Genomic DNA, 23763 nt, shown 5'->3' with positions numbered 1-23763 from the left:
TTAAATAACTGACTTCTTGAGTGACCCCACTTTTCTCTTTCTGTGCCCTAATTCTCACTCTCATGGCTAAATGACCATTAAATAAATAGTGAACTCGCAAAACCCTAGACACCCCACCTTCAAACCTTAATAAGTGCAGAGCCCCAGGTCCACCTCTCTCTTCACCCATGGCCTCACTGTGTGGCCCTTGGGCTTGCTCTGTACCCTCCAGGACCTGTGAGTAAGAAATCTTGTTCCTCAGAGTTCCCTGATGGTTTTTGATTATGTACATCCTACAATCACAATAAGAACCAAAGGGCCAGTCAGGCCACAGCATTGGCCCTGGTTGGGGGAGTGTATGTAGGGCCTTTGCTAGGAGTAATACAGCCCCCGGGGAGTGCCTCCGGCATTTCTAGCTGATGGCATCACCATCAATAGGTTGGGGGCCTCCCTGGTGGCGCAGTGGTTGAGAGTCCGCCTGCCGATGCAGGGGATACGGGTTCGTGCCCCGGTCTGGGAGGATCCCATATGCCGCGGAGCAGCTGGGCCCGTGAGCCATGGCCGCTGGGCCTGCGCATCCGGAGCCTGTGCTCCGCAACGGGAGAGGCCACAACAGTGAGAGGCCCGCATACAGCAAAAAGAAAAAAAAAAAAAAAAAAAAATAGGTTGGGACCCACACAACAGATGTATTTCTAGAAGTGGAATACAGGGCAAAATGGTGTGAATGATTTTCAAGATCTTAATGAGAACTCCCAAATTCCTCTGCAGAGAGACTATGTTACTCCACAAGCAGCAGCAAGGAGAGTTGGGTGAATGATTTTAAGTTAAAATGTATCCTATTGCACTGCTTGTGTAGATTCCAGGTGTCTGTCACCAGAGACATTACACGTGGGACACCTGAGGGGTGATGACTGGGGAGTTTAATGAGGTGTACATACTTTGTTCACAAGCCAAGGCAAAGGCTGAGCTGGAAATGCCCTCAAATTCAGATGCTTCCCTTCTCTACTGTCAGAAAGAGGTGCTGGGCTGGGGTGGGGGTAGGCACAGATTATTCCCATTCTTCTCCATCTGCTTCCCCTTCTTTCTCCAACATCTTCAATCTCGCTGTCTCTACTAGTACATTTCTACTAGCTTTTTTTTTTTCCCCCTGAAGGATGAGCAAGAACTAGTGTGGGGAAGGGGACAGTATAAGAGTGCCCCAGGCAGAGGTAGGCGCATACTGAAGCCTTTTGGCAGAGGGAACATGCAGACTCATGGTGATCAGAAAGGCCAGTCCTATCAGGTGGAATGATGGGATGGGGCTGCAGAGGGCAGCCTGGGCCAGACATTGCCCAGCCCTATGCACCGAGTTCCGTTCTTCTCAGAGCACCAGGAAGCCAATGAAGGATTGCAGCTGTGATGACGGTGGAGGCGGTGGAGGATGTGTATTTTGTGATAACCATGTCTGGGATTTGAAAAGATCACTCTGGCAGCCAAACAGAATATAATTCAGGGGCTGGAGGGCAGAGTGTACATGCAGAGACAGGCAGGAAACTTTTCCAGCCTGGGAGAGAGAGTGGAAACACTCCCCTCCACAGAAGGCCCCACTCTCTGGTCTAGTTCTCTCCTCCCCACGCAGCCCTCCTTCTGAGAGGCCCTGCCCACCAGGAGGGAGAAAAGCTCTATGCAATGAGCTCACCCCTCCACACACAGAAAGTAGACAGACTGGAGATCCAGCCATCAAATTAGTCCTTTCTAAGTCCTTGTGAATGAAGTCCCCCCAGGTGAAATGATAAAAATGTCTTAGTTTGGGGTATACAACATAATGACTTATATATTAGCCGACAAGCTTTTAAGTACACTCAAATCCCTGTTATGTTAAAACAAAAGCAATTCTCTCTTTTCTGCCATGTCTCTGCACCTCATTCTATGAGGCCAGCATTACCTGGATACCAGAAGCAGATAAAGGCATCACAAGAAAACTACAGAGCAACATCCATTATGAATGTAATTTTTTTAAATTTAATTTTATTTATTTTTTTATACAGCAGGTTCTTATTAGTTATCCATTTTATACATATTAGTGTATACATGTCAATCCCAATCTCCCAATTCATCCCACCAGCACCCCCCACCCCCTGCCACTTTCCCTCCTTGGTGTCCATATGTTTGTTCTCTACATCTGTGTCTCAATTTCTGCCCTGCAAACCAGTTCATCTGTACCATTTTTCTAGGTTCCACATATATGTGTTAATATACGATATTTGTTTTTCTCTTTCTGATTTACTTCACTCTGTATGACAGTCTCTAGATCCATCCACGTCTGTACAAATGACCCAATTTCATTCCTTTTTATGACTGAGTAATATTGCATTGTATATATGTACCACATCTTCTTTATCCATTCGTCTGTCGATGGGCATTTAGGTGGCTTCCATGTCCTGGCTATTGTAACTAGTGCTGCAGTGAACATTGGGGTGCATGTGTCTTTTTGAATTATGGTTTTCTCTGGGTATATGCCTAGTAGTGGGATTGCTGGGTCATATGGTAATTCTATTTTTAGTTTTTTAAGGAACCTCCATACTGTTCTCCATAGTGGCTGTATCAATTTACATTCCCACCAACAATGCAAGAGGGTTCCCTGTTCTCCACATCCTCTCCAACATTTGTTGTTGGTAGATTTTCTGATGATGGCCATTCCAACTGATGTGAGGTGATACCTCACTGTAGTTTTGATTTGCATTTCTCTAATAATCAGTGATGTTGAGCATCTTTTCATGAGCTTCTCGGTCATCTGTATGTCTTTTTTGGAGAAACGTCTATATAGGTCTTCTGCCCATTTTTGTATTGGGTTGTTTGTTTTCTTAATATTGAGCTGCATGAGCTGTTTATATATTTTGGACATTAATCCTTTGTCCATTGATTCGTTGGCAAATATTTTCTCCCATTCTGAGGGTTGTCTTTTCGTCTTCTTTGTAGTTTCCTTTGCTGTGCAAAAACTTTTAAGTTTCATTAGGTCCCATTTGTTTATTTTTGTTTTTACTTCCATTACTCGAGGAGGTGGATCAAAAAAGATCTTGCTGTGATTTATGTCAAAGAGTGTTCTTCCTATGTTTTCCTCGAAAAGTTTTTTTTTTTTTTTTGCGGTACGTGGGCCTCTCACTGTTGTGGCCTCTCCCGTTGCGGAGCACAGGCTCTGGACGCGCAGGCTCAGCGGCCATGGCTCACGGGCCCAGCCACTCCGCGGCATGTGGGATCTTCCCGGACCGGGGCACAAACCCGTGTCCCCTGTATTGGCAGGCAGACTCTCAACCACTGCGCCACCAGGGAAGCCCTGTTGGAAGATTTTTAATCACAGTTTCAATTTCATTACTTGTGATTGGTCTGTTCATATTTTCTATTTCTTCCTGGTTCAGTCTTGGAAGGTTATACCTTTCTAAGAATTTGTCCATTTCTTCCAGGTTGTCCATTTTATTGGCATAGAGTTGCTTGTAGTAGTCTCTTAGGATGCTTTGTATTTCTGCAGTGTCTGTTGTAACTTCTCCTTTTTCATTTCTAATTTTATTGATTTGAGTCCTCTCCCTCTTTTTTTGATGAGTCTGGCTAATGGTTTATCAATTTTGTTTATCTTCTCAGAAAACCAACTTTTAGTTTTATTGATCTTTGCTATTGTTTTCTTTGTTTCTCTTTCATTTATTTGTGCTCTGATCTTTATGATTTCTTTCCTTCTACTAACTTTGGGTTTTGTTTGTTCTTTTTTCTCTAGTTCCTTTAGCTGTAATGTTAGATTGTTTATTTGAGATGTTTGTTGTATCCTGAGGTAGGACTGTATTGCTATAAACCTCCCTCTTAGAACTGCTTTTGCTGCATCCCATACGTTTTGGATTGTCGTGTTTTCATTGTCATTTGTCTCTAGGTGTTTTTTGACTTCCTCTGATTTCTTCAGTGATCTCTTGGTTATTTACTAACATATTGTTTAACCTCCATGTGTTTGTGTTTTTTCCCCTGTAATTGATTTCTAATCTCATAGCGTTGTGGTCAGAAAAGATGCTTGATATGATTTCAATTTTCTTAAATTTACTGAGGCTTGATTCATGACCCAAGATATGATCTACCCTGGAGAATGTTCCATTTGCACTTGAGAAGAAAGTGTAATCTGCTGTTTTTGGAAGGAATGTCCTATAAATATCAATTAAATCTCTCTGGTCTGTTGTGTCATTTAAAGCTTGTGTTTCCTTATTAATTTTCTGTTTGGATGATCTGTCCATTGGGGTAAGCGAGGTGTTAAAAGTCCCCCACTATTATTGTGTTACTGTCAATTTCTTCTTTTATAGTTGTTAGCATTTGCCTTATGTATTAAGGTGCTCCTACGTTGGGTGCATATATATTTATAATTGTTATATCCTTCTTGGATTGATCCCTTGATCATTATCTAGTGTCCTTCCTTGTCTCTTGTAACATTCTTTATTTGAAAGTCCATTTTGTCTTATATGAGTATTGCTACTCCAGCTTTCTTTTGATTTCCATTTGCATGGAATATCTTTTTCCGTCCCCTCACTTTCAGTCTGTATATGTCCCTAGGTCTGAAGTGCATCTCTTGTAGACAGCATATATATGGGTCTTGTTTTTGTATCCATTCAGCAAGCCTGTGTCTTCTGGTTGGAGCATTTAATCCATACACGTTTAAGGTAATTATGGATATGTATGTTCCTATGACCATTTTGTTAATTGTTTTGGGTTTGTTTTTGTAGGTCCTTTTCTTTTCTTGTGTTTCCCACTTGGAGAAGTTCCTTTAGCATTTGTTGTAGAGCTGGTTTGGTGGTGCTGAATCCTCTTAGCTTTTGCTTGTCTGTAAAGCTTTTGATTTCTCCCTCGAATCTGAATGAGATCCTTGCCTGGTAGAGTAGTCTTGGTTGTAGGTTCTTCCCTTTCATCACTTTAAATATGTCATGCCACTCCCTTCTGGCTTGTAGAGTTTCTGCTGAGAAATCAGCTGTTAACCTTATGGGAGTTCCCTTGTATGTTATTTGTCATTTTTCCCTTGCTGCTTTCAATAATTCTTCTCTCTTTAATTTTTGCCAGTTTGATTACTATGTGTCTCGGCGTGTTTCTCCCTGGGTTTATCCTGTATGGGGCTCTCTGCACTTCCTGGACTTGGGTGGCTATTTCCTTTCCCATGTTAGGGAAGTTTTAAACTATAATCTCTTCAAGTATTTTCTCGGGTCCTTTCTCTCTCTCTTCTCCTTCTGGGACCTCTATAATGTGAACGTTGTTGCCTTTAATGTCCCAGAGGTCTCTTAGGCTGTCTTCATTTCTTTTCATTCTTTTTTCTTTAGTCTGTTCCACAGAAGTGAATTCCACCATTCTGTCTTCCTGGTCACTTATCTGTTCTTCTGCCTCAGTTATTCTGCTATTGATTCCTTCTAGTGTAGTTTTCATTTCAGTTATTGTATTGTTCATCTCTGTTTGTTTGTTCTTTAATTCTTCTAAGTCTTTGTTAAACATTTCTTGCATCTTCTCGGTCTTTGCCTCCATTCTTTTTCTGAGGTCCTGGATCATCTTCACTATCATTATTCTGAATTCTTTTTCTGGAAGGTTGCCTACCTCCACTTCATTTAGTTGTTTTTCTGGGGTTTTATCTTGTTCCTTCATCTGGTACATAGCTCTCTGCCTTTCCATCTTGTCTATCTTTCTGTGAATGTGGTTTTTGTTCCACAGGCTGCAGGATTGTAGCTCTTCTTACTTCTGCTATTTGTCTTCTGGTGGATGAGGCTATCTAAGAGGATTGTGCAAGTTTCCTCTTGGAAGGGAGTGGTGGTGGGTAGAGCTGGCTGTTGCTCTGGTGGGCAGAGCTCAGTAAAACTTTAATCCACTTGTCTGCTAATGGGTGGGGCTGGGTTCCCTCCCTGTTGGTTGTTTAGCCTGAGGAGACCCAACACTGGAGCCTACCCAGGCTCTTTGGTGGGGCTAATTGCGGACTCTGGGAGGGCTCACACCAAGGAGTACTTCCCAGAACTTCTGCTGCCAGTGTCCTTGTCCTCACGGTGAGACAGAGCCACCCCCCACTTCTTCAGGAGACCCTCCAACACTAGCTGGTAGGTCTGATTCAGTCTCCTGTGGGGTCACTGCTCCTTCCCGTGGGTTCCGATGCACACACTACTTTGTGTGTGCCCTCCAAGAGTGGAGTCTCTGTTTCCCCCAGTCCTGTTGAAGTCCTGCAATCAAATCCTGCTAGGCTTCGAAGTCTGATTCTCTAGGAATTCCTCCTCCCATTGTCGGACCCTCAGGTTGGGAAGCCTGACGTGTAGCTCAGAACCTTCACTCCAATAGGTGGACTGCTGTGGTATAAGTGTTCTCTAGTTTGTGAGTCACCCACCCAGCAGTTATGGGATTTGATTTTATTGTGATTGCACCCCTCCTACCATCTCACTGTGGCTTCTCCTTTGTCTTTGGATGTGGGGTATCTTTTTTTGGTGAGTTCCAGTGTCTTCCTGTTGATGATTGTTCAGCAGTTAGTTGTGATTCCGGTGCTCTTGCAGGAGGGAGTGAGTGTAATTTAAAAATCAGATAAGAACAAATGTTGGCAAAAATAGAGGGAAATGAGAACACTCGTACACAGCTGATAGTAATATAAATGGTGCAGCACCTTGGAAAACTATCTGGCAGTTCCTTAAATATTGAGTTACTACATGACCCAGGAATTCCACTCCTAGGTATACACCCAGAAGGATAAAAACATATGTCTACAGAGAAACTTGTACATAGGTGTTTATAGCAGCAGTATTTATAATATCTAAAAGGTAGAAATAGCCCAAATGTTCATCAACTGATGATTAGACCAACAAAAGTGGTACAGCCATGCAATGGAATATTATTTGGCCATGAAAAGGAATGGAGTGCAAGGGACTTCCTGGTGGTCCAGTGGTAAAGAATCTGCCTTCCAATGCAGGGGACGCAGGTTCAACCCCTGATTGGGGACCTAAGATCCCACATGCTGTGAGGCAACTAAGCCCAACTACTGAGCTCACGCACCTCAAGGAGAGAGTCTACATGCCGCAAACTTCAGCGCCCACGTGCCCTGGAGCCTGCACGACAGAATTAGAGAGGGAAAACCCACATGCCACAACTAGAGAAAAGCCCAAGTGCCGCAACAAAAGATCCTGCATGCCAAGCACCGCAACGAAAGATCCTGCACGCCTCAATGGCCCGACACAGCCAAAAATAAAAAAGGAGTGGAGTACTGATACATGCTACCACATGGATGAAACTTAAAAACATTGTGCTAAGTGAAAGAAGCCAGTCCCAAGAGTCCACATATTGGTATACAATGTTCAGAAAAGGCAAATCTATACACACACAAGACAGTAGTGCTTGGCTACAGCTGGGAGGGAGGCAGATGGGATGGTGGGAGCATAATAGGTAAAGGGCATTTTTTTTTAAGGATGAAAGTATTCTAAAATTGATGGAGGTAATGGCTGCACAACTCTGTGAATATACTAAAAACCATTGTATTGTACACTTTAAATAAGTGAATTGTATAATGAATTATAACTCAATACAGCTGTTATTTAGAAAACCACCACTACTGAGAAAGATATATTAAAATCTCTTATGATTGTAGGTGGTTTATTTTCCTTGTTGTTCTGCCAAAGTTTGCTGGATATATTTTGAGTCCATGCTATTAGGTGCATACAAATTTAAAACTAATGTCTGCTTGATGAAGTGAACCTTTTATAAGTACAAAGTGATCCTTTTTATCTTTAATACCGTTTTGTTGCAATGTCTGCAGTGTATTCATACTGGCTTCCTTTGTTATTTAAAAACAAAAAGCAATGATAAACCTTTACATATATACATCTCTGTGCACAGAAGCAGGTCTAGCCGTACATTAAATACCTGAAGTACACTTGCTTGCTGGGTTAAAGACAGGTACAATTTAAATCTGAGAGACGTCTCCAGGGTGTTCTCCAAAGAGGCTGCAGCAATCACATTCCCGGGCACCCCTCCCCAGGGTATCGGAGCGCTCCTTACATGGACAACTTGAAATCTGAGTTTCTTTTGCTCTGTTATGAAGTGGTGAGTGAGTCTGCACTCAGGAATTGGATTAAAAATTTCCCACATGGTGACCAGTCCCCGGGTTGGAAGGAAGCGCTGCTGGGAGACTCACCTTGCTGATCTCCGTCAGGGACATGGTGAAGCTGTAGAGCTGGTTCTTGCTGGTGCTGGCGATCAGCGTTTCCTCGGAGGGGCTGAAGCACATGCAGAGCACGTCCTGTTTGTCTGACTGACTCGGGTCATTGCTCTGTGGGTCCACAGGAATCTGCCCAAGACACAGAACAGCGGTCAGCAATGCCCTCACATTGTCAGGGTGTCCTCGGGCTTTCAGATTGTCTCAGATACTGTAGCTCATAGACTCCTGACCATGCTTCCTGGATCCTCCTCAGATGTGGAGAAGGGAGGGCTTGAGGGGCCTCCGTTTCTGTGGATTTCCTACTCACCTTTAAGTGATTAGTGGCTGAATAATAAGGCAGCAGCACAGGTGAAACTGATCCATCTGTACATCTCAGTTTGAGATCTCCCCCGCACAACCAGCGTTAGTCTAACCCCGACTCCCGCCCAGCTGTTGGGAGCCCAGTGTGGGCGCCCACCTGCACCAGGTACACAGTGTGTGCTCCAGGGCAGTAGAGGGGAAGGTGGCAGCCCTTCTACCACGTGGAGTGGGTGACAGGGCAGAAAGAAGAGAAGGGGTCACACAGCTTCTGCAGCGGTCTCAGGGGGCCGGGAGTTCCTCGTGGACATTATGAAACTAGATTTCCTTTTCCCTGCTATTTCGCTCCTTCCACTAACAACCAAACTTATTGAAAGGCTGGTCTACACGTACCATCTCCACTTCCCTACCACCCACTCCGTTCTTAATTCCTTCTAATGTGGCTTCCACCGCATCATTTACTGAAACTGTTCTCATAAATATCACCAAAGCCTGATGCCCCTGCTCAGCCCTCATCTTCTAGGCTTTTCTAGAGCCTGCAGCAGTGACCTTGGCACCTTCCTCCCTAGAAGGCCCTGGCCTCCTGTGCTGCCCTGCCCCTGCCTGGAGTCCTGTCTTCCTATGTACCCCCTAAGCCGTCCTCATGAAGTCTACACTCCCTGCCTCGCCAGAACAGCAAGGGCTCTGGGAAGCCCTCCCTGACCACCCTGGGCTGAGTGGGCCCTGATGTTCCCTCCATGTGCCCACAGCACCCAGGGTTCCCTCTGCTGTCACACGCATCACACTGTGTAAAGTAGAATGGGAGCCCGCAGACCGAGGACTGCATCTGTCCCCACGCCTGTCTCCTGGTGCGTGGAGCAGTGCGTGACACATAGCAGGCGCTCAGTGACTGTGCAGTGTGGCCTCACGGTCCTCCCCCAGACAGTGAGGTCCACGAGGGAAGCGCCCATGTCTGATTCACCCACCGCAGGCCACACCACAGAGCCTGGCCCGTGATAGCTGCACGACGGACGTTTGTTGACTGAATGAGTGAAGGACCACACCTTCTCAGTGCCCTGCTGGATTCTCATCCTGTCTCGGTCTTGAAATTAGGAAATGCTAAGTTTTGTCCTCAGTTCTCTTTTTGGCTTTATATTTTCTCTCTCAGTGATTTTACCTAATATAAGGGTTCAGTGAAAACAATAGTAGTAAAGTAATTACAATAATAAATACTTAAAATAGTGAAAATAAAGCATTGACTATGTGCCAGATACAAGCCAAGCACTATGGGTGTGTGTGTGTGTGTGGTGGATATATCGATCTCACTCCCAAGGTCTAAACCACATATCCAACTGCTTCACTTTATCCTTGTCTCTGGTCAAATGTCAACATCCCTCAGCGAGGCCTCCCCAGGTCACTCTCTCTAGAACAGAAGCCCCTCTCGCACCCTGTCCTTTCCTGGCTTTAGTTTCTTCACAGAATTGATCTCATCCAACAATCTGTTCATATTTGTTTGTTTACTTGTTGACTGAGCTCTAAGGGCAAGTCTTAGTGTGGTTACTTCTCATCTGTATCCCAGCCCCGAGCATAGAGCCTGGCACATAGTAAACACTCAATAAATATTTGTTAAATGAATAAACACACAAAAGAATGACCTGCTTTACAGGCAAAGTAAACTCACAGTGGTCCCCCCGAGTCCCCACCCACCTTGCTCTCACCTCCAGTTTTCGGGCCGTGGCATCCTTTCCCAGCATCCAGCACAGAGCCTGGGCATCTTCCCTGAGAGCTCCTTATCTCTGGCCTCCCGCATCTGCTCAGGGAACGTCCTACAGACTTAACCTTCACAAAGGCTCTTTCTGCTTCCCACTGCTGTGATCCTAGACCCCACTGCCTTTTTGCTTCAGTAACAAAAAAGCCTCAGAACTGATTCCTAACGGTGGCAATAATAACTAGTATCATTTATTAAGCACAGGCACTGCATCAGTGGTTACAGAGATGTGGTTTAATTCTTTTGATAACCACAAGGGATAGGCTATTTCCTTACTGAAGAGACACAGATTTGCTAGATTCAGCAACTCATGTGAAGTCACTCAGCCAGTAAACCTCAGAGTCAAGTCTAACTCATTCATTGTGTATTTAACCACTTCATATCCAATGCCCCCAGATCGCCCGCACCATGCATCACAGGCAGGTTACTTTTCTGAAGCATAATGCTTCTTCACTGAAAACAGGATGCCTGCCGATTTACATACACACTCCTCGGGCTGGCTTTGCCATCTTTCACCAGCCTTAGCTCCTCTTTTTCCCTTCAAGTGACTTCAGGTCCCTCCACTGGGCAACAGATGTCTCACAAACACACCACCTGCTCCCTGTCAGTGATGCCTTTGCTTAATTTTGTTCCTTTCACCTGGAATTCCTGATCTGTTTCTTCCTGTCAAATGTTATCCATCCTCTACGACCCTTCCTCAAAGATTATCCTCAAACACCTTGAAGCCTTCCTGGTTCTTCCCCAACCAGATAAGCTCTCTCTCCACAACCGTTTGTATCACTTATTCCCCAAATATTTACTGAATGCTTGCTGTGTACCAGGTAGTTTTCTTGACATTAAATATCAATATACAATACATTATGGGAACACTGAACTTCAAAGAGAAAACAGAATTTGCCAAAGCTCTCTCCCAGGAGTCAGATCCAGATCTCCCTAATTCTATACCCCAATTCTGTGCAACCCATCCTAAAACTCCCCTCAGGACAAATGGCTTAGCCCTCAGCCCCTCTCCCCACACCAGACGCCCTGTCAGTGCTCTGCTGCCGAGAACAAATGCCAGTTGGACCCCAGTATTGCTTCTCCCTCCCCTCCTTACCCGGATTTCCCTGCTCTCACGGTAAAACTCCTTTTCTCCCATCTTCTCAAAGAGTAGAACTCTCCCTGGCCCAGCAGAGCAGGCAAATCCCTTGGAATAGGGTGCGATGGCAGACACCTGGGGCAGGGACAGCTGGTGGTGGCTGCTGGCCATCACGACCTGCTTGCAGGAAGGGACTGGGGAGGTGATTGTTGGAAATTCGATCAGGCTGGAAAAGAAGATAGCATGTAAAGATAACAGAGACGATTCCAAGGAGATGAATCCTGCTAGGGATGAGAAAGAAGGGCTGTCCTTGGGTGTGGGCGAAACTAGTGTGAGCCCCTTTCCCATGGCCCAAATGCTCCCCTTTGGCTGGGAATGCTACCCGAGCTCCATGAAAGATGGAAAGTTATGCATTTATGTGGAAGTCTCACAAACCTGTGTGGTCACTGTTTTCGTTGTTATTATCATATTCATTTTGTTGTTTGGAAGGAAAAAAGTGGCTCAGAGGGGTTGTTTCCAAGATCACAAAATTAGTAAGGGGAAGAGCTGAGACTTGTTTTTCTTTGTTGTTTGTTTTGTTTTGTTTTGGTTTTTGTTTTGGCCATGTTGCAAGGCATGTGGGATCTTAGTTCCCCGACCAGGGATTGAACCTGTGCTCCCTGCAGTGGAAGCGTCGAGTCCTAACTGCTAGACCACCAGGGAAGTCCCAAGAGCTGATATTTGAATCCAGGTTTTCATTTCCTCCCTGCCTCCCTTCTCCTTCCTCCCTTCCTTCCATTGTTTCTCTTTCATTCATTCACACATGTTTTCATTCATTCATTCATTCATTCATTCATTCATATAACTGGAGTTCATTCATTTACTGGAGTTACGCTGTGTTAACAGCTCTGTGAAACAATGGTAAATAAGTTGACACAGTTCCTGCCCTGAGAAGCTGATGGTCTAGGGGGCATGTGACAAGGACTGTTAAGGGCGGCTGAGTGGGATAGGAGCATCCAGTCAGCAGCTAACAAGGGTTTTCTGAGGACAGTTACAGAGGAGGACCACCTATCTGAGATGAGCAGAGGCTGAGAGCTCCCAGCTGAGATGTGAAGGACAAAGAAGACTGTGTCAGGCATGTGTCTATGTCCAGGGGAGTGGGGTCGGGGTGGGGGCAGACCAAGCCCAGAAGCAGGAGAGTACACGAGGCATGTGCGGTAGACAGAGGCAAGAGCTGATGCTGCAGATGTAAAGAAGGGTCCGAGCAGCAGGGACATGTGGGCCAGGCTCAGGAGTCTGAGCTTTATTCTTGGAGCCCTGGACCCACTGAAGAATGGTGAACCCAGAAAACTGGAGGGCATATGGTCTTATTAGGAAGTTCTCAACATAATCACAATAAAAAAGGAGACGTCATTGGCATGGAGGGTGGTGAAAATGGGTGAAACCAAAGTCACTGAGGAAGAGGCATCTACAGTGTGCCATTGTGGTTGAGGGCTCAGGCTCTGGGGTCAGACAGGTCTGGGTTTGAATCCTGACCTGTCATTTAACAGTGCTGTGATACTGGGTGAGGCACTTAACCTCTTTGAGCCTCAGTTTCCTCATCTATAAAATGGGCATGATAATAATATATACTTTTTAGGGTAAGACTCAAATGAGGATATATAAAAAGTGCTTAAGGCAGTGTCTAGAACACACAATGGTACTTTCCAATATGGGTGAGATACGACTGTTATTGGTTGCAGTAGAGGTAAAATAGACAGCTCTATCCTGACCCCCTACCTTAGCCCATATGCTTTGTCAGATTGACCGACAACATTTCCTTGCACTTCCTTGTTGGTCTGGTGCCTCCCACTGAATTGTAAGGTCCTATGGACCTGTGTCCCCAGCACCTAGCAAGATGCCTTGCACACTGCAAGGGCTTGCTGGACATTTATTGAATCGATTCAGTAAATTAGGCAGCCAATAGAAAACATATTTTTGAAAATCTGTTGTTTTGAAGACTAGTCATACTAAAACGTTTTTAAAATGAGGTTAGTTATAAAAATAAAAAGGATTGTATCTAGGTTACGGTCATAACTTTCTAATTTGTGCTTGAATATGGAAGAACACTTGAAAGGCAGAGGGAAAATGAAAAGCATTGATTTTTAAGGTAGAGGGGATAGGAGTGATTTTTAAAGAATGCTGTTTTCGGTGTAATGCTATTCCCATGATGAGTATATTTTTCCAAGAGCTCCTGCCCAGAGGGCGCCATTACCTCTCGGATTCCTGGATCACCCCCAGGTTCTTCATCTCGCTGGTGGGCTCCCTGACCATGATACTTGTCTCCCAGCGTTGATCTCCAGACTCAAAGAGGAAGAGCCGGCCTGTATCAGTGCCAACAACAATCTTGTCATCAGACACCCAGGTGTGGGCGAGATAGTTTTGGGGTTCTCCCCTCTGAAAATTAGTTTGCTTCAGGGTTCCCTGAGCAAAACGGAGAAGCTTAAACATCCCATTTCCAGTGACACAAATCTGAGCGTTATTCTGGGGATTGAAGCTCACCTGTAAAATGGGAAAGAATTAAAGAAAAAGATATATAAAACTAAACTTGATGGCATTATTTCCCATTTTACTAATTACGAGTTAGCCCAGGTAGCTCATAGGATCTTTTAAACATCACTAAATCATATAATTTTAAGACCATATTTGACAAGAGGACAGATCTATATCCATTATATTTGTACAGCCCATGAGTCTTTAACCTAGGAAACCTTCAAAAGTCATCTGACAAAGGCCAAAAAGCAAGATGAGTAGGTCTTGACAATCACCAAACTCTGTGCCAGCAAAATGGAATGAAGCCTCACCTGGAAGCAGAAAATGAGGGTTTGGCAGGTTTATGTGCCTTGTTCAGGGCGAAGGAACCACATGTCAGGGACTAAACTTCCTTTATCTCTACCCTCATCCCAATGCGCAGTCATGGGCAGTCAACCTGTCACCTCCACTGGATGGTGAGCACCTGGTGGGGCTGTGGCTTTTTCATCTCTGTATCCCCAGTGCCGGGTTCAGAGCGGGCATCCAATGAATGTTTCCTGGATCAGTTTCAGAGGAGGTGCTCCCTGCTCTGAATAGGATGCCATATCATGCCTTACTGTGACCTGGGTGAAATAATCTTCGGGCTCTACCTGCCTTTGCTCTGATTCCATGATCAGCAAGCAAACTTCTGACTACTAATTTCATCTCCCAAGGACTCTGTTACCAGGGAGGAAATACACTGGATAAATGCTGTGTGTTCTGGTTGTGACATGCTGGTTCACAAGCCAGACTCTTGTGAGAATAACAGAGTCTGTGCCCGAGATGCTGACTAGCCAATATCTCTGAACGTGAACAGAACTGAGTGCTTGCACTTGGAAAACTGAGCACTAGATCCTAGACCAGGTTGACTGCTCCAAGAAAAGCCTCCTTAGGCCCCAACCAGCCCCCCGACACATCCTCTTCATTTTGCCCTCAAACCACGATAGAAACTTCTGCTCCCCACATAAGTGCGATTTCATGGACAGCTTCCTAAAGACCTACCACTTCACACCACCTTCCTGAAGTCTTCCCACTGTCCTGCAATGCTGCCCGGAAGAGGCCAGGATCAGGGAGAGACAGCAAATTTGATCAACCTGCCTCTGGGCTTGACCTGGGACCAGAAAGCAGTTCTGGGCCAAAGTGAAGAAAACAGCCCCTGGAGTCAGGGAGTCCTGGCCCTGCTAAGTTCTTGGAGCCTCAGTTCCTTCATCTTTAAAACAGAGACAATAATTATGCATACCTTATATGGTGTTGTGAGGCAAATTTTAAAATGCATTTTAAGAAATTAGTACTATTCCTGACACACAGAAAGCATTCAATGAGGGACAGTTTGTACTATGTTTTAATAATTTGCACCATACTTGTCATGCTGGGTGGTACCTGGTAGACAGCATTGTTCTGAGTATCAGTTCTAACGATGGCCATTACTTTTTGTTTTTTCCACAGCCAATAGACAAGGTTTGACTCTGGAGGTGAGGTCTGGGTCAAGAGGTATTCGGAGTCTGGAGAAAAAGCCATGCAAATGAACTTCTGAACTGGGAAGTCAAAATTATTAAGGACTTTGCACTTTCGGCAAGGAACGGCTGACAGTTCATAAATGGTGATGACAGGTTTTTCTTGCACAGTCTCGGAGATAGCGAGGTATCGCCGATTGGGACTGATGGACAAGGCCAACATGCCCTGACTCTTGTCTGAGCCTGCAAACAAAGGAGAGGAGCTGGTGAGGGGAGATCATGCATTCACCAAGATTCAGCATGAACCAGGCACCGTGGTGGGCACTGCCGAGGCAACAGGAGAAAAGTGCAGAAACGGGTAATTGTTAATCCCTGTGTCCCTCGGGGCAACTGTGTCTGTGCTACTATGAAAATAACTAGGATGGGCACCTCACTGAGGCCGTGGTGGGAGGAGAAGTCAGGGAAGGATTCCTGAAGGAAGATGAAGTGTGGCGGGGGGGGGGGGGGGGGGCGGGGCGGGGGGGGGTTGGGCACGTCAGGAAGGGCAAAGGTGCGGATGTGAGAAAGGGTATAGATGGAGGGGGAACTGCACATGGTGGGAGATGGCTGAGCATCCCCTGTGAGCCAGGGGTGACCAAAGATGGGTCTGGAGCGTGCAGTAGGGTCAGATCAGAGGCCTTTATGCCCTGAGCAGTCAGCACTCAATACTCTTCCTCCACTTTCCAGGCTGGGATGCTAACCACTAGATTCCTCAGCCTCCCTTGCAGTTAAGTGATCTATGTGACATTCTGGCTGAGAGACAGATGCAGAGGTCTGCTGAATGGGCTTTATGGTAAAGCCCGTGCTTCCTTCGAAACCAGGAGGGATGCATTCTATCCATTTTTCAGGAATAAAGAGGCGATATCTGGTGGTCGAGCACTCTTCTTGTCCATGAGGTAACAAGCGTGAGAATGAAGGCCATGGGCCTCTAGAGAGCAGAGCCTGATGTAAAGATTAAACTGCAAATGCTTTATTTGGGTAATGTAATCAGGTCTGCATTATAATTTTCATGGGCCCTGGGCACTTCTGCTTTCATGGGCCCCTTCCTCCATTAAAATATGGTAAAAATTATACTTTATGACTCATTGGTTTAAAGAAGAATATAATCCATGCTAGATTCACTAGTATTATATTCATTTTTTCCTGACTTTAAAATAAATTAAAATTAAAATATTTTCTTGGGTCCCTAAAAGCATCACGGGCCCTAGGCTGTGCCTCACAGTAACTTGGCCTGATACAAGCCCTGGGCAGGATGGGTGAGAGAGGCAGGGGAAACTGTGCTAGAAAGTGACACGATGGACTCCATGCTACTGCGTCACACAAGCCGCAGCAAGTTGGACCAGCCCGCGGGCTTCTCTGGAAGGGCTGCAGAGAGTACCTGCACCTCTGAGAAGAACCCAGGGTTTGGGTCACTGAGAGCCTTGCATGAGAGTTTGGACTTTACCAGGGAGGCCAATGGGAAGGCCCTGGGAAATTTTAGGAAGGTCCGATGTGTGTTGTAGAAAGATCCCTCTGGCAACTGTATGGAAGACAATCCTGGAGGGAAGAAAACTTCAGCAGGTTATTTCAAAAACCAGGACACATGGCAGCAATGAGCAACAGGAAGGCAGTAGGGGCGATGGGAACAGGAGGTTAGAGAAATGCTAAGGGGTAAAACCAGGAGGACTCAGTGAAGGTGGGGTGAGGGGCTGATGGAGAGAGAGCAGCAATGAATGACATTTAGGTTTCTGGTTGGTGATGGGAATGGTGGTGACAACTGGAATGGAACACAGGCTAAGGGAGCTAGGGACCATGGTGAGGGTCACGTCCACTGTTTTTCACTGAAAATAGTCCATGCAAATATTTCTGATTTAATCATGCTTAGTTGCTTCCATTTTTTTATGATTTCATTTTTTTTTTGCACTGAAGTCTTTAATCCATCTCAGGTTCATGATGATTCCCCTTTCCCAAACATCAATACCTAACTGGTTATCCCAGCACTAATTACTAATGCCACCTTTATGTTGTATTAAATTGATTTATCCGTTGTATTCATTTATGTGTGTATTACTGGGTTCTGGGATATTTATACTAGGACTAGCTTATTTTTGTAATCATACCCTTATCATGTGTTAGGATAGCTGGCAAAGTAGCTCTTAAGGAAAGAGGGAGAAAAAAAGGAAATGATAAATTCCATTCTGGATATATTGTGTGTGAGGTACATACTGCAGAACTTTCAGGTAAAGAGGTCTAGCAGGCAGCTGGATATGATGAAAGCTGTGGGAGATGTTTGGACTGAAATACAGATTTGAGATAAAAGTCATGGGGCTATAAGATATCGATGAAAGAAATAAAAGATGACACAAACAGATGGAGAGACATACTATGTTCTTGGACTGGAAGAATCGATATTGTGAAAATGACTATACTACCCAAAGGAATCTACAGATTCAATGCAATGCCTATCAAATTACCAATGGCATTTTTCACAGAATTAGAACCAAAAATTTTTACAATTTGTATGGAAACACAAAAGAACACAAATAGCCAAAGCAATCTTGAGAAAGAAAAACAGAGCTGGAGGAATCAGGCTCCCTGACTTCAGACTATACTACAAAGCTACAGTCATCAAAACAGTATGGTACTGGCACAAAAACAGAAATATAGATCAATGGAACAGGATAGAAAGTCCAGAGATAAACCCATGCACTATGATCACCTAATCTATAACAATGGAGGCAAGAATATACAATGGAGAAAAGACAGGCTCTTCAATAAGTGGTGCTGGGAAAACGGGACAGTTACATGTAAAAGAATGAAATTAGAACACACCCTAACACTATACACAAAAATAAACTCAAAATTGATTAAAGACCTAAATGTTAAGGGCTGGATACTAAAAAACTTTTAGAGGAAAACATAGGGAGAAAACTTCTGACATAAACTGTAACAAAATCTTTTTCAATCCACCTCCTAGAGTAATGAAAATAAAACCAAAAATAAACAAATGGGACCTAATTAAACTTAAAAGCTTTTGCACAGCAAAGGAAACCATAAACAAAAAGAAAAGAAAACCCTCAGAATGGGAGAAAATATTTGCAAATGAAACAACCAACAAGGGATTAATCTCCAAAATATATAAACAGCTCATGCAGCTCAACATCAAAAAAACAAACAACCCAATCAAAAAATGGGTGGAAGATCTAAATAGACATTTCTCCAAAGACATACAGATGGCCAAGAGGCACATGAAAAGCTGCTCAACATCACTAATTATTAGAGAACTGCAAATCAAAACTACAGTGAGGTATCACCTCACACCAGTCAGAATGGCCATCATCAAAAAATCTGCAAACAATAAATGCTGGAGAGGGTGTAGAGAAAAAGGAACCCTCTTGCACTGTTGGTGGGAATGTAAATTGATACAGCCACTATGGAGAACAGTATGGAGGTTCCTTAGAAAACTAAAAATAGAACTACCATATGACCCAGCAATCCCATTACTGGGCATATACCCTGAGAAAACCATAATTCAAAAAGAGTCAAGTACCACAATGTTCATTGCCGCTTTATTTACAGTAGCCAGGACATGGAAGCAACCTAAGTGTCCATCAACAGATGAATGGATAAAGAAGATGTGGTGCATATATACAATGGAATATTACTCAGCCACAAAAAGAAACGAAATTGAGTTATTTGTAGTGAGGTGGATGGACCTAGAGTCTGTCATACAAAGTGAAGTAAGTCAGAAAGAGAAAAACAAATACCTTATGCTAACACATATATATGGAATCTAGAAAAAGAAAAAATGGTTCTGAAGAACTGAGGAAGGGCAGGACAAGAATAAAGACGCAGATGTAGAGAAAAGACTTGAGGACACAGGGAGGTGGAAGGGTAAGCTGGGACGAAGTAAGAGAGTGGCATGAACATATATACACTACCAAATGTAAAATAGATAGCTAGTGGGAAGCAGCCACATAGCACACGGAGATCAGCTCAGTGCTTTGTGACCACCTAGAGGGGTGGGATAGGGAGGGTGGGAGGGAGACTGCAAGAGGCAGGAGATATGGGGATATATGCATACATATAGCTGATTCACTTTGTTATACAGCAGAAACTAACACAACATTGTAAAGCAATTATACCCCAATAAAGATGTTTAAAAAAATCTGCAAACGATAAATGCTGGAGAGGGTGTGGAGAGAAGGGAACCCTCCTACACTGTTGGTGGGAATGCAAACTGGTACAGCCAGTATGGAGAACAGTATGGAGTTTCCTTAAAAAAATGAAAATAGAGTTACCATATGATCCAGCAATCCCACCCTGGGCATATATCTGGAGAAAACCATAACTGGAAAAGATATATGCACCTCAATGTTCACTGTAGCACTATCACAATAGCCAAGACATGGAAGTAACCTAAATGTCCATAGATAGAGGAATGGATAAAGAAGATGTGGTACATATATACAAAGGAATATTACTCAGCCATAAAAAAGAACAAAATAATGCCATTTGCTGCAACTTGGATGGACCTAGAGATTCTCATACTGAATGAAATAAGTCAGACAGAGCAAGATAAATATCATATGATATCGCTTATATGTGGAATCTAAAAAAAGGCTACAAATGAACTTATCTATAAAACTGAAATAGAGTTACAGGTATAGAAAATAAACTTATGGTTACTGAGGGGTAAGGCGGGGGGAGGGATCATTTGGAAGACTGGGATTGATACATACATACCACTATATATAAAATAGATAACTAATAAGGACCTACTACTGTATAGCACAGGGAACTCCATTCAGTACTCTGTAATGGCCTATATGGGAAAAGAATCTAAACAAGAGTGTATATATGTATTTGTACAACAGATTGACTTTGCTGTACACGTGAAACTAACACAACATTGTAAATCAATTATACCCCAGTAAAAATTTAAAAAAAGAAAAAGAGAAAGGAAGGTGGAGAAACAAGAAGGAACAGTTAACAAAAACTTGGTATACAAACAAACACTGTATAAAACAATAAAAGAAATATTTACTTTTGGCCTTTAGAAAAAAAAATAAAAAGTCACCATGTGGAGTTTAAAGTGTGCACATAGATGAGATTGCCTGGAGGATGGAAAGGGCAACAGTTCACTCCCTCCTCTGCGCTTTTGTACCAGGGCTGTACCTGGCCTAGCAGGTGTGCTGCTCATTTACATAGTCCCGCTCATTTGAATACATACCTGTCCCCACTACAATACTGAGAGCTCCTGGTCTGGTTTTCTTGCTTATTCATTCTTTCAATCACCAGCGCCTGCCACCAATATACGCTGACTGACTGCAGAGTCTGTAAATGCTTTCGCATTGTTTTAACCCAGTCAGTGGCTGATTCCTCCTTGAAATACATTCACCTCTTGCATGGATTTCCTCTTATCTTTCTGGCTACTCCTCCAAAGACTCTTTTGCAGGTTGTTCCTCATTTCCCTGGCACTATACGTAGGAGGGCCCCAGGGCCCAATCTTTCACCTTCTCTTTCATAAACATATTCACTCCCTGGGGGATCAAATCCATTCTAAGGACCTAATATTTCACCTCCATGCTGATGACCCTCAAATTTCTATCACCAGCCTGGACCTCTCTCTCTCTCTTGAACCCAGACCTGACATCAAAGTGCTTGCTTAGGATCCATTTGCATATTTAGCAGGCATCTCAGTCTTCCCATGTCAAAAACTAACCTCCTGATACGCTCCACAAAGCCTGCTCATTCTGAAGTCTTTCCTGCTTCAGTTAGCAGCAACTCCATCCTTCTGGTTGCTCAGGCCAAAACCCTTGCTTTTTCCTTTTCTCTTCCACCTACATCAGGTCTATGAGGAAATCTGTCACCTTCACCTTCAAAATACAGCCAGGCTTTGATCTCTTTTCACCACCCTATTGCCTGCCACCTGCTGTGAGCCACCATGTTCTCTCAGCTGGATTACATTAATAGCAATAGTCTCTCAGCTGGTCTCCTGCTTCCTCCCTTGCCCCTCCTTAAATCTATTCTCTGTACAGTAGCCAGAAGGAACCTGTTGGAACATAAGTCAGATCATGTCACTCTGCTCAGAATCCCCCTCCCTCCCGCCCCCCTCCCCCGCTGGCCTCTCACTTCACTCAGAGTAGGAGCCCTTGACCTCAAAGCCCATGTGAAGTTGCTCCCATTACTCTGCCTCACCTCTCACCCCTCCTCCATTTACTCCACTCCAGCCACACTGGCCTCCTTGCTATTCCCCTAACACACTCAGCACCCTCTAACCCAGAGCCTAAAAGGTGAGAGGCAAATGTGTAGAGCCCCGAAGAGATAATACAGGAGAATAAGCTTGGGGTAAGGGATGATTCCTCAACAAGACACAAAAAGGAAAAGGTTGACACATTTGACTTCATTAAAACTAAGAATTTCTGTCCATCAGGATACCATAAGGAGGAAGAAGACACAAGCCCCAAACTGGGAGAATTATTTTATATACATATATATATATATATATATATATATATATATATAATCTGACAAAGGATTAGCATACAGAAAATATAAAGTGTGCCCATAAATCAGTAAGAAAATTACCCCCAAAAAACACAGAATATGGATAAAAGACTTAAGACATTTCACAGAATGCGTAGCCCCTTAACCGTGTGAAAAGTTATTCATCCTCATTTGTACTAGATAAATGCACATTAAAACCACAATAAGATACCCTTTCTCAAGCATCAGATGAGCAAAAATTAGGAGGTAGAAACTAGAAAGATAGCAAAGGGGGGTGAGGTTGTGGAGGAATGGCAGTGTGAATTGGTACTGCCACATTACCCAGTAATTTTAGTCCTGGTGTGTGTCCTGGAGAATCTCTGCACAAGTGGATGAGTACACACATGCAAGAATGTTTATAGTGGCATCATTTGAAATAGAAAAAAAAGTTCATTCCCAAATGCCCATCAACACTAGAATGGATAAATATACTTGAGAATTAGAGTCCTATGAATAATAAAATGAACTCAGTTAATATGTATCAGGATGCATGAATCTCAAAAGTATGTCGTTGCAAAAAAGAAGCAAGTCACAGAATACATACACTATGGTTACATTTATATAAAGCTGGTGAAGAGCACAAACAAAAAGGATATCTTACATAAGGTCACACAGATAGAGATGTGGTAAAATTATGTAGAGAAATAAGGGAATAATTACAAAGTCCAGGATGGAGTGAGAGTCTGCATGTGTGAGAAGAATGAAGTCAGGGAGAAACACTGGAACTGGTAATGTTCTATTTACTCTCCTGTTGCTGGGTTCACAGATCTTCATTTTATTATAGTTCTTTAAATATTACACATATGTAGTGTACAGTCTTTTGTATGCAAGTCACAATGAAACATGTTGAGTGGAAAAAGAGAGTAGGTGGTTAAGCTGTGGAAATCGTGTATATTATTAGCAGCACCAATGCGAACGAAACCAAATGTTACAGTATACAGACGGTTATGTGTGACTTGGGCTGAAATCTCCAGTGCTTTCACCATACATGGGTTCAAAATGTGCTGTCATAAAAGTGGTGTACTCTGGAAAACTGTTAGAAAACTCAAAAAGTGGCCCTGGTGACGACAAAGACAATGATATTGAAGATGCATGAAACTCTTTAAAAGAATTTTTTTCATTAAATCACAGTGAAAAAAAAATACTTTTAAATAACATGATTTTACATGTGATTTTAACTATGTATGTGTGATTCATTAATCTATACATTAAATAAGGCAAGTAGACATGCATTTCTTCTACATTTATAGAACTATATATATATTCAAGTTGGCCAAAAAAGTTTCCGTTCAATCGTCGTGTCGGTATTATGGGGTTATATTTGGCATACACGGTTATGTATGTGTCATGTTGGGAAGGGTTTTACCTGGAATGAATTTTTGCCACTTCTGATCCACATTGTACTTCACACAGTGATTTCCTGAAGGAAATATAATGATCTGTTCATCGAAGAAGAACACATTGTTGGACACGTGGGATCGAAGACCAAAAACATGCAGCGACTGAGCTACCACGGTGGACATGGTCCCAGTAAGGAGTTTCGCTAAAGATGCAGAGCAGCTGGTGAGCATGGAGAAGCGCGTCACCCCGCCCACATTACCGTCCCCGCCCCCCTCGACACGCCCCTAGATCCTCCCCTGGACTCCCCCTCCGCCCCCTACCCCTTGCGACCTTCTGCTGCGCCCCCGACCCCGCTCCTGCGTCTCCTCTTTCCTTTGGCCTTCGTGGCTTCCTGCTCCTCCGGACGACCCCGAGGGACCCTTCCCACCTGTCGCTTCTGCTCTCTGGATCACCAGAGCACACGTGTATACAAGGTACTACGCCTACGAATCCCAAGCAACGCAGCACTCACAGACGCCGGAGCGGTTCCTATAGCAACAGGTAACCGGAAGTGTGTCAGCAGCCGGAAGCGGAACTCCGATCAGAAAGTTCAGCTGCATCT

General features: G+C 43.9%; 1 protein-coding gene across 1 annotated transcript in view; it reads right to left on the bottom strand.

The window, feature by feature from the left end:
- The window catches only part of CFAP57 (cilia and flagella associated protein 57), a gene marked incomplete at its 5' end in the record, with an annotated part of 75738 nt that extends 52394 nt beyond the window's left edge, over positions 1 to 23344 (bottom strand). The window contains 5 exons of the mRNA XM_082616393.1: positions 8126 to 8278; positions 11290 to 11497; positions 13505 to 13791; positions 15181 to 15497; positions 23188 to 23344. Coding sequence (XP_082472519.1) covers positions 8126 to 8278; positions 11290 to 11497; positions 13505 to 13791; positions 15181 to 15497; positions 23188 to 23344 — 1122 coding nt within the window. The remainder of the gene's footprint in view (positions 1 to 8125; positions 8279 to 11289; positions 11498 to 13504; positions 13792 to 15180; positions 15498 to 23187) is intronic.
- Between the last annotated feature and the right edge of the window lie 419 nt (positions 23345 to 23763).

The sequence above is a fragment of the Mesoplodon mirus genome (genome assembly GCF_964341445.2).
Source record: "Mesoplodon mirus genome assembly, chromosome: 3".
In the NCBI taxonomy this organism is placed as follows: domain Eukaryota; kingdom Metazoa; phylum Chordata; class Mammalia; order Artiodactyla; family Ziphiidae; genus Mesoplodon; species Mesoplodon mirus.
The sequence above is the reverse complement of the archived record's forward strand: the minus strand, read 5'-3'. Positions and strand labels throughout refer to the sequence as shown.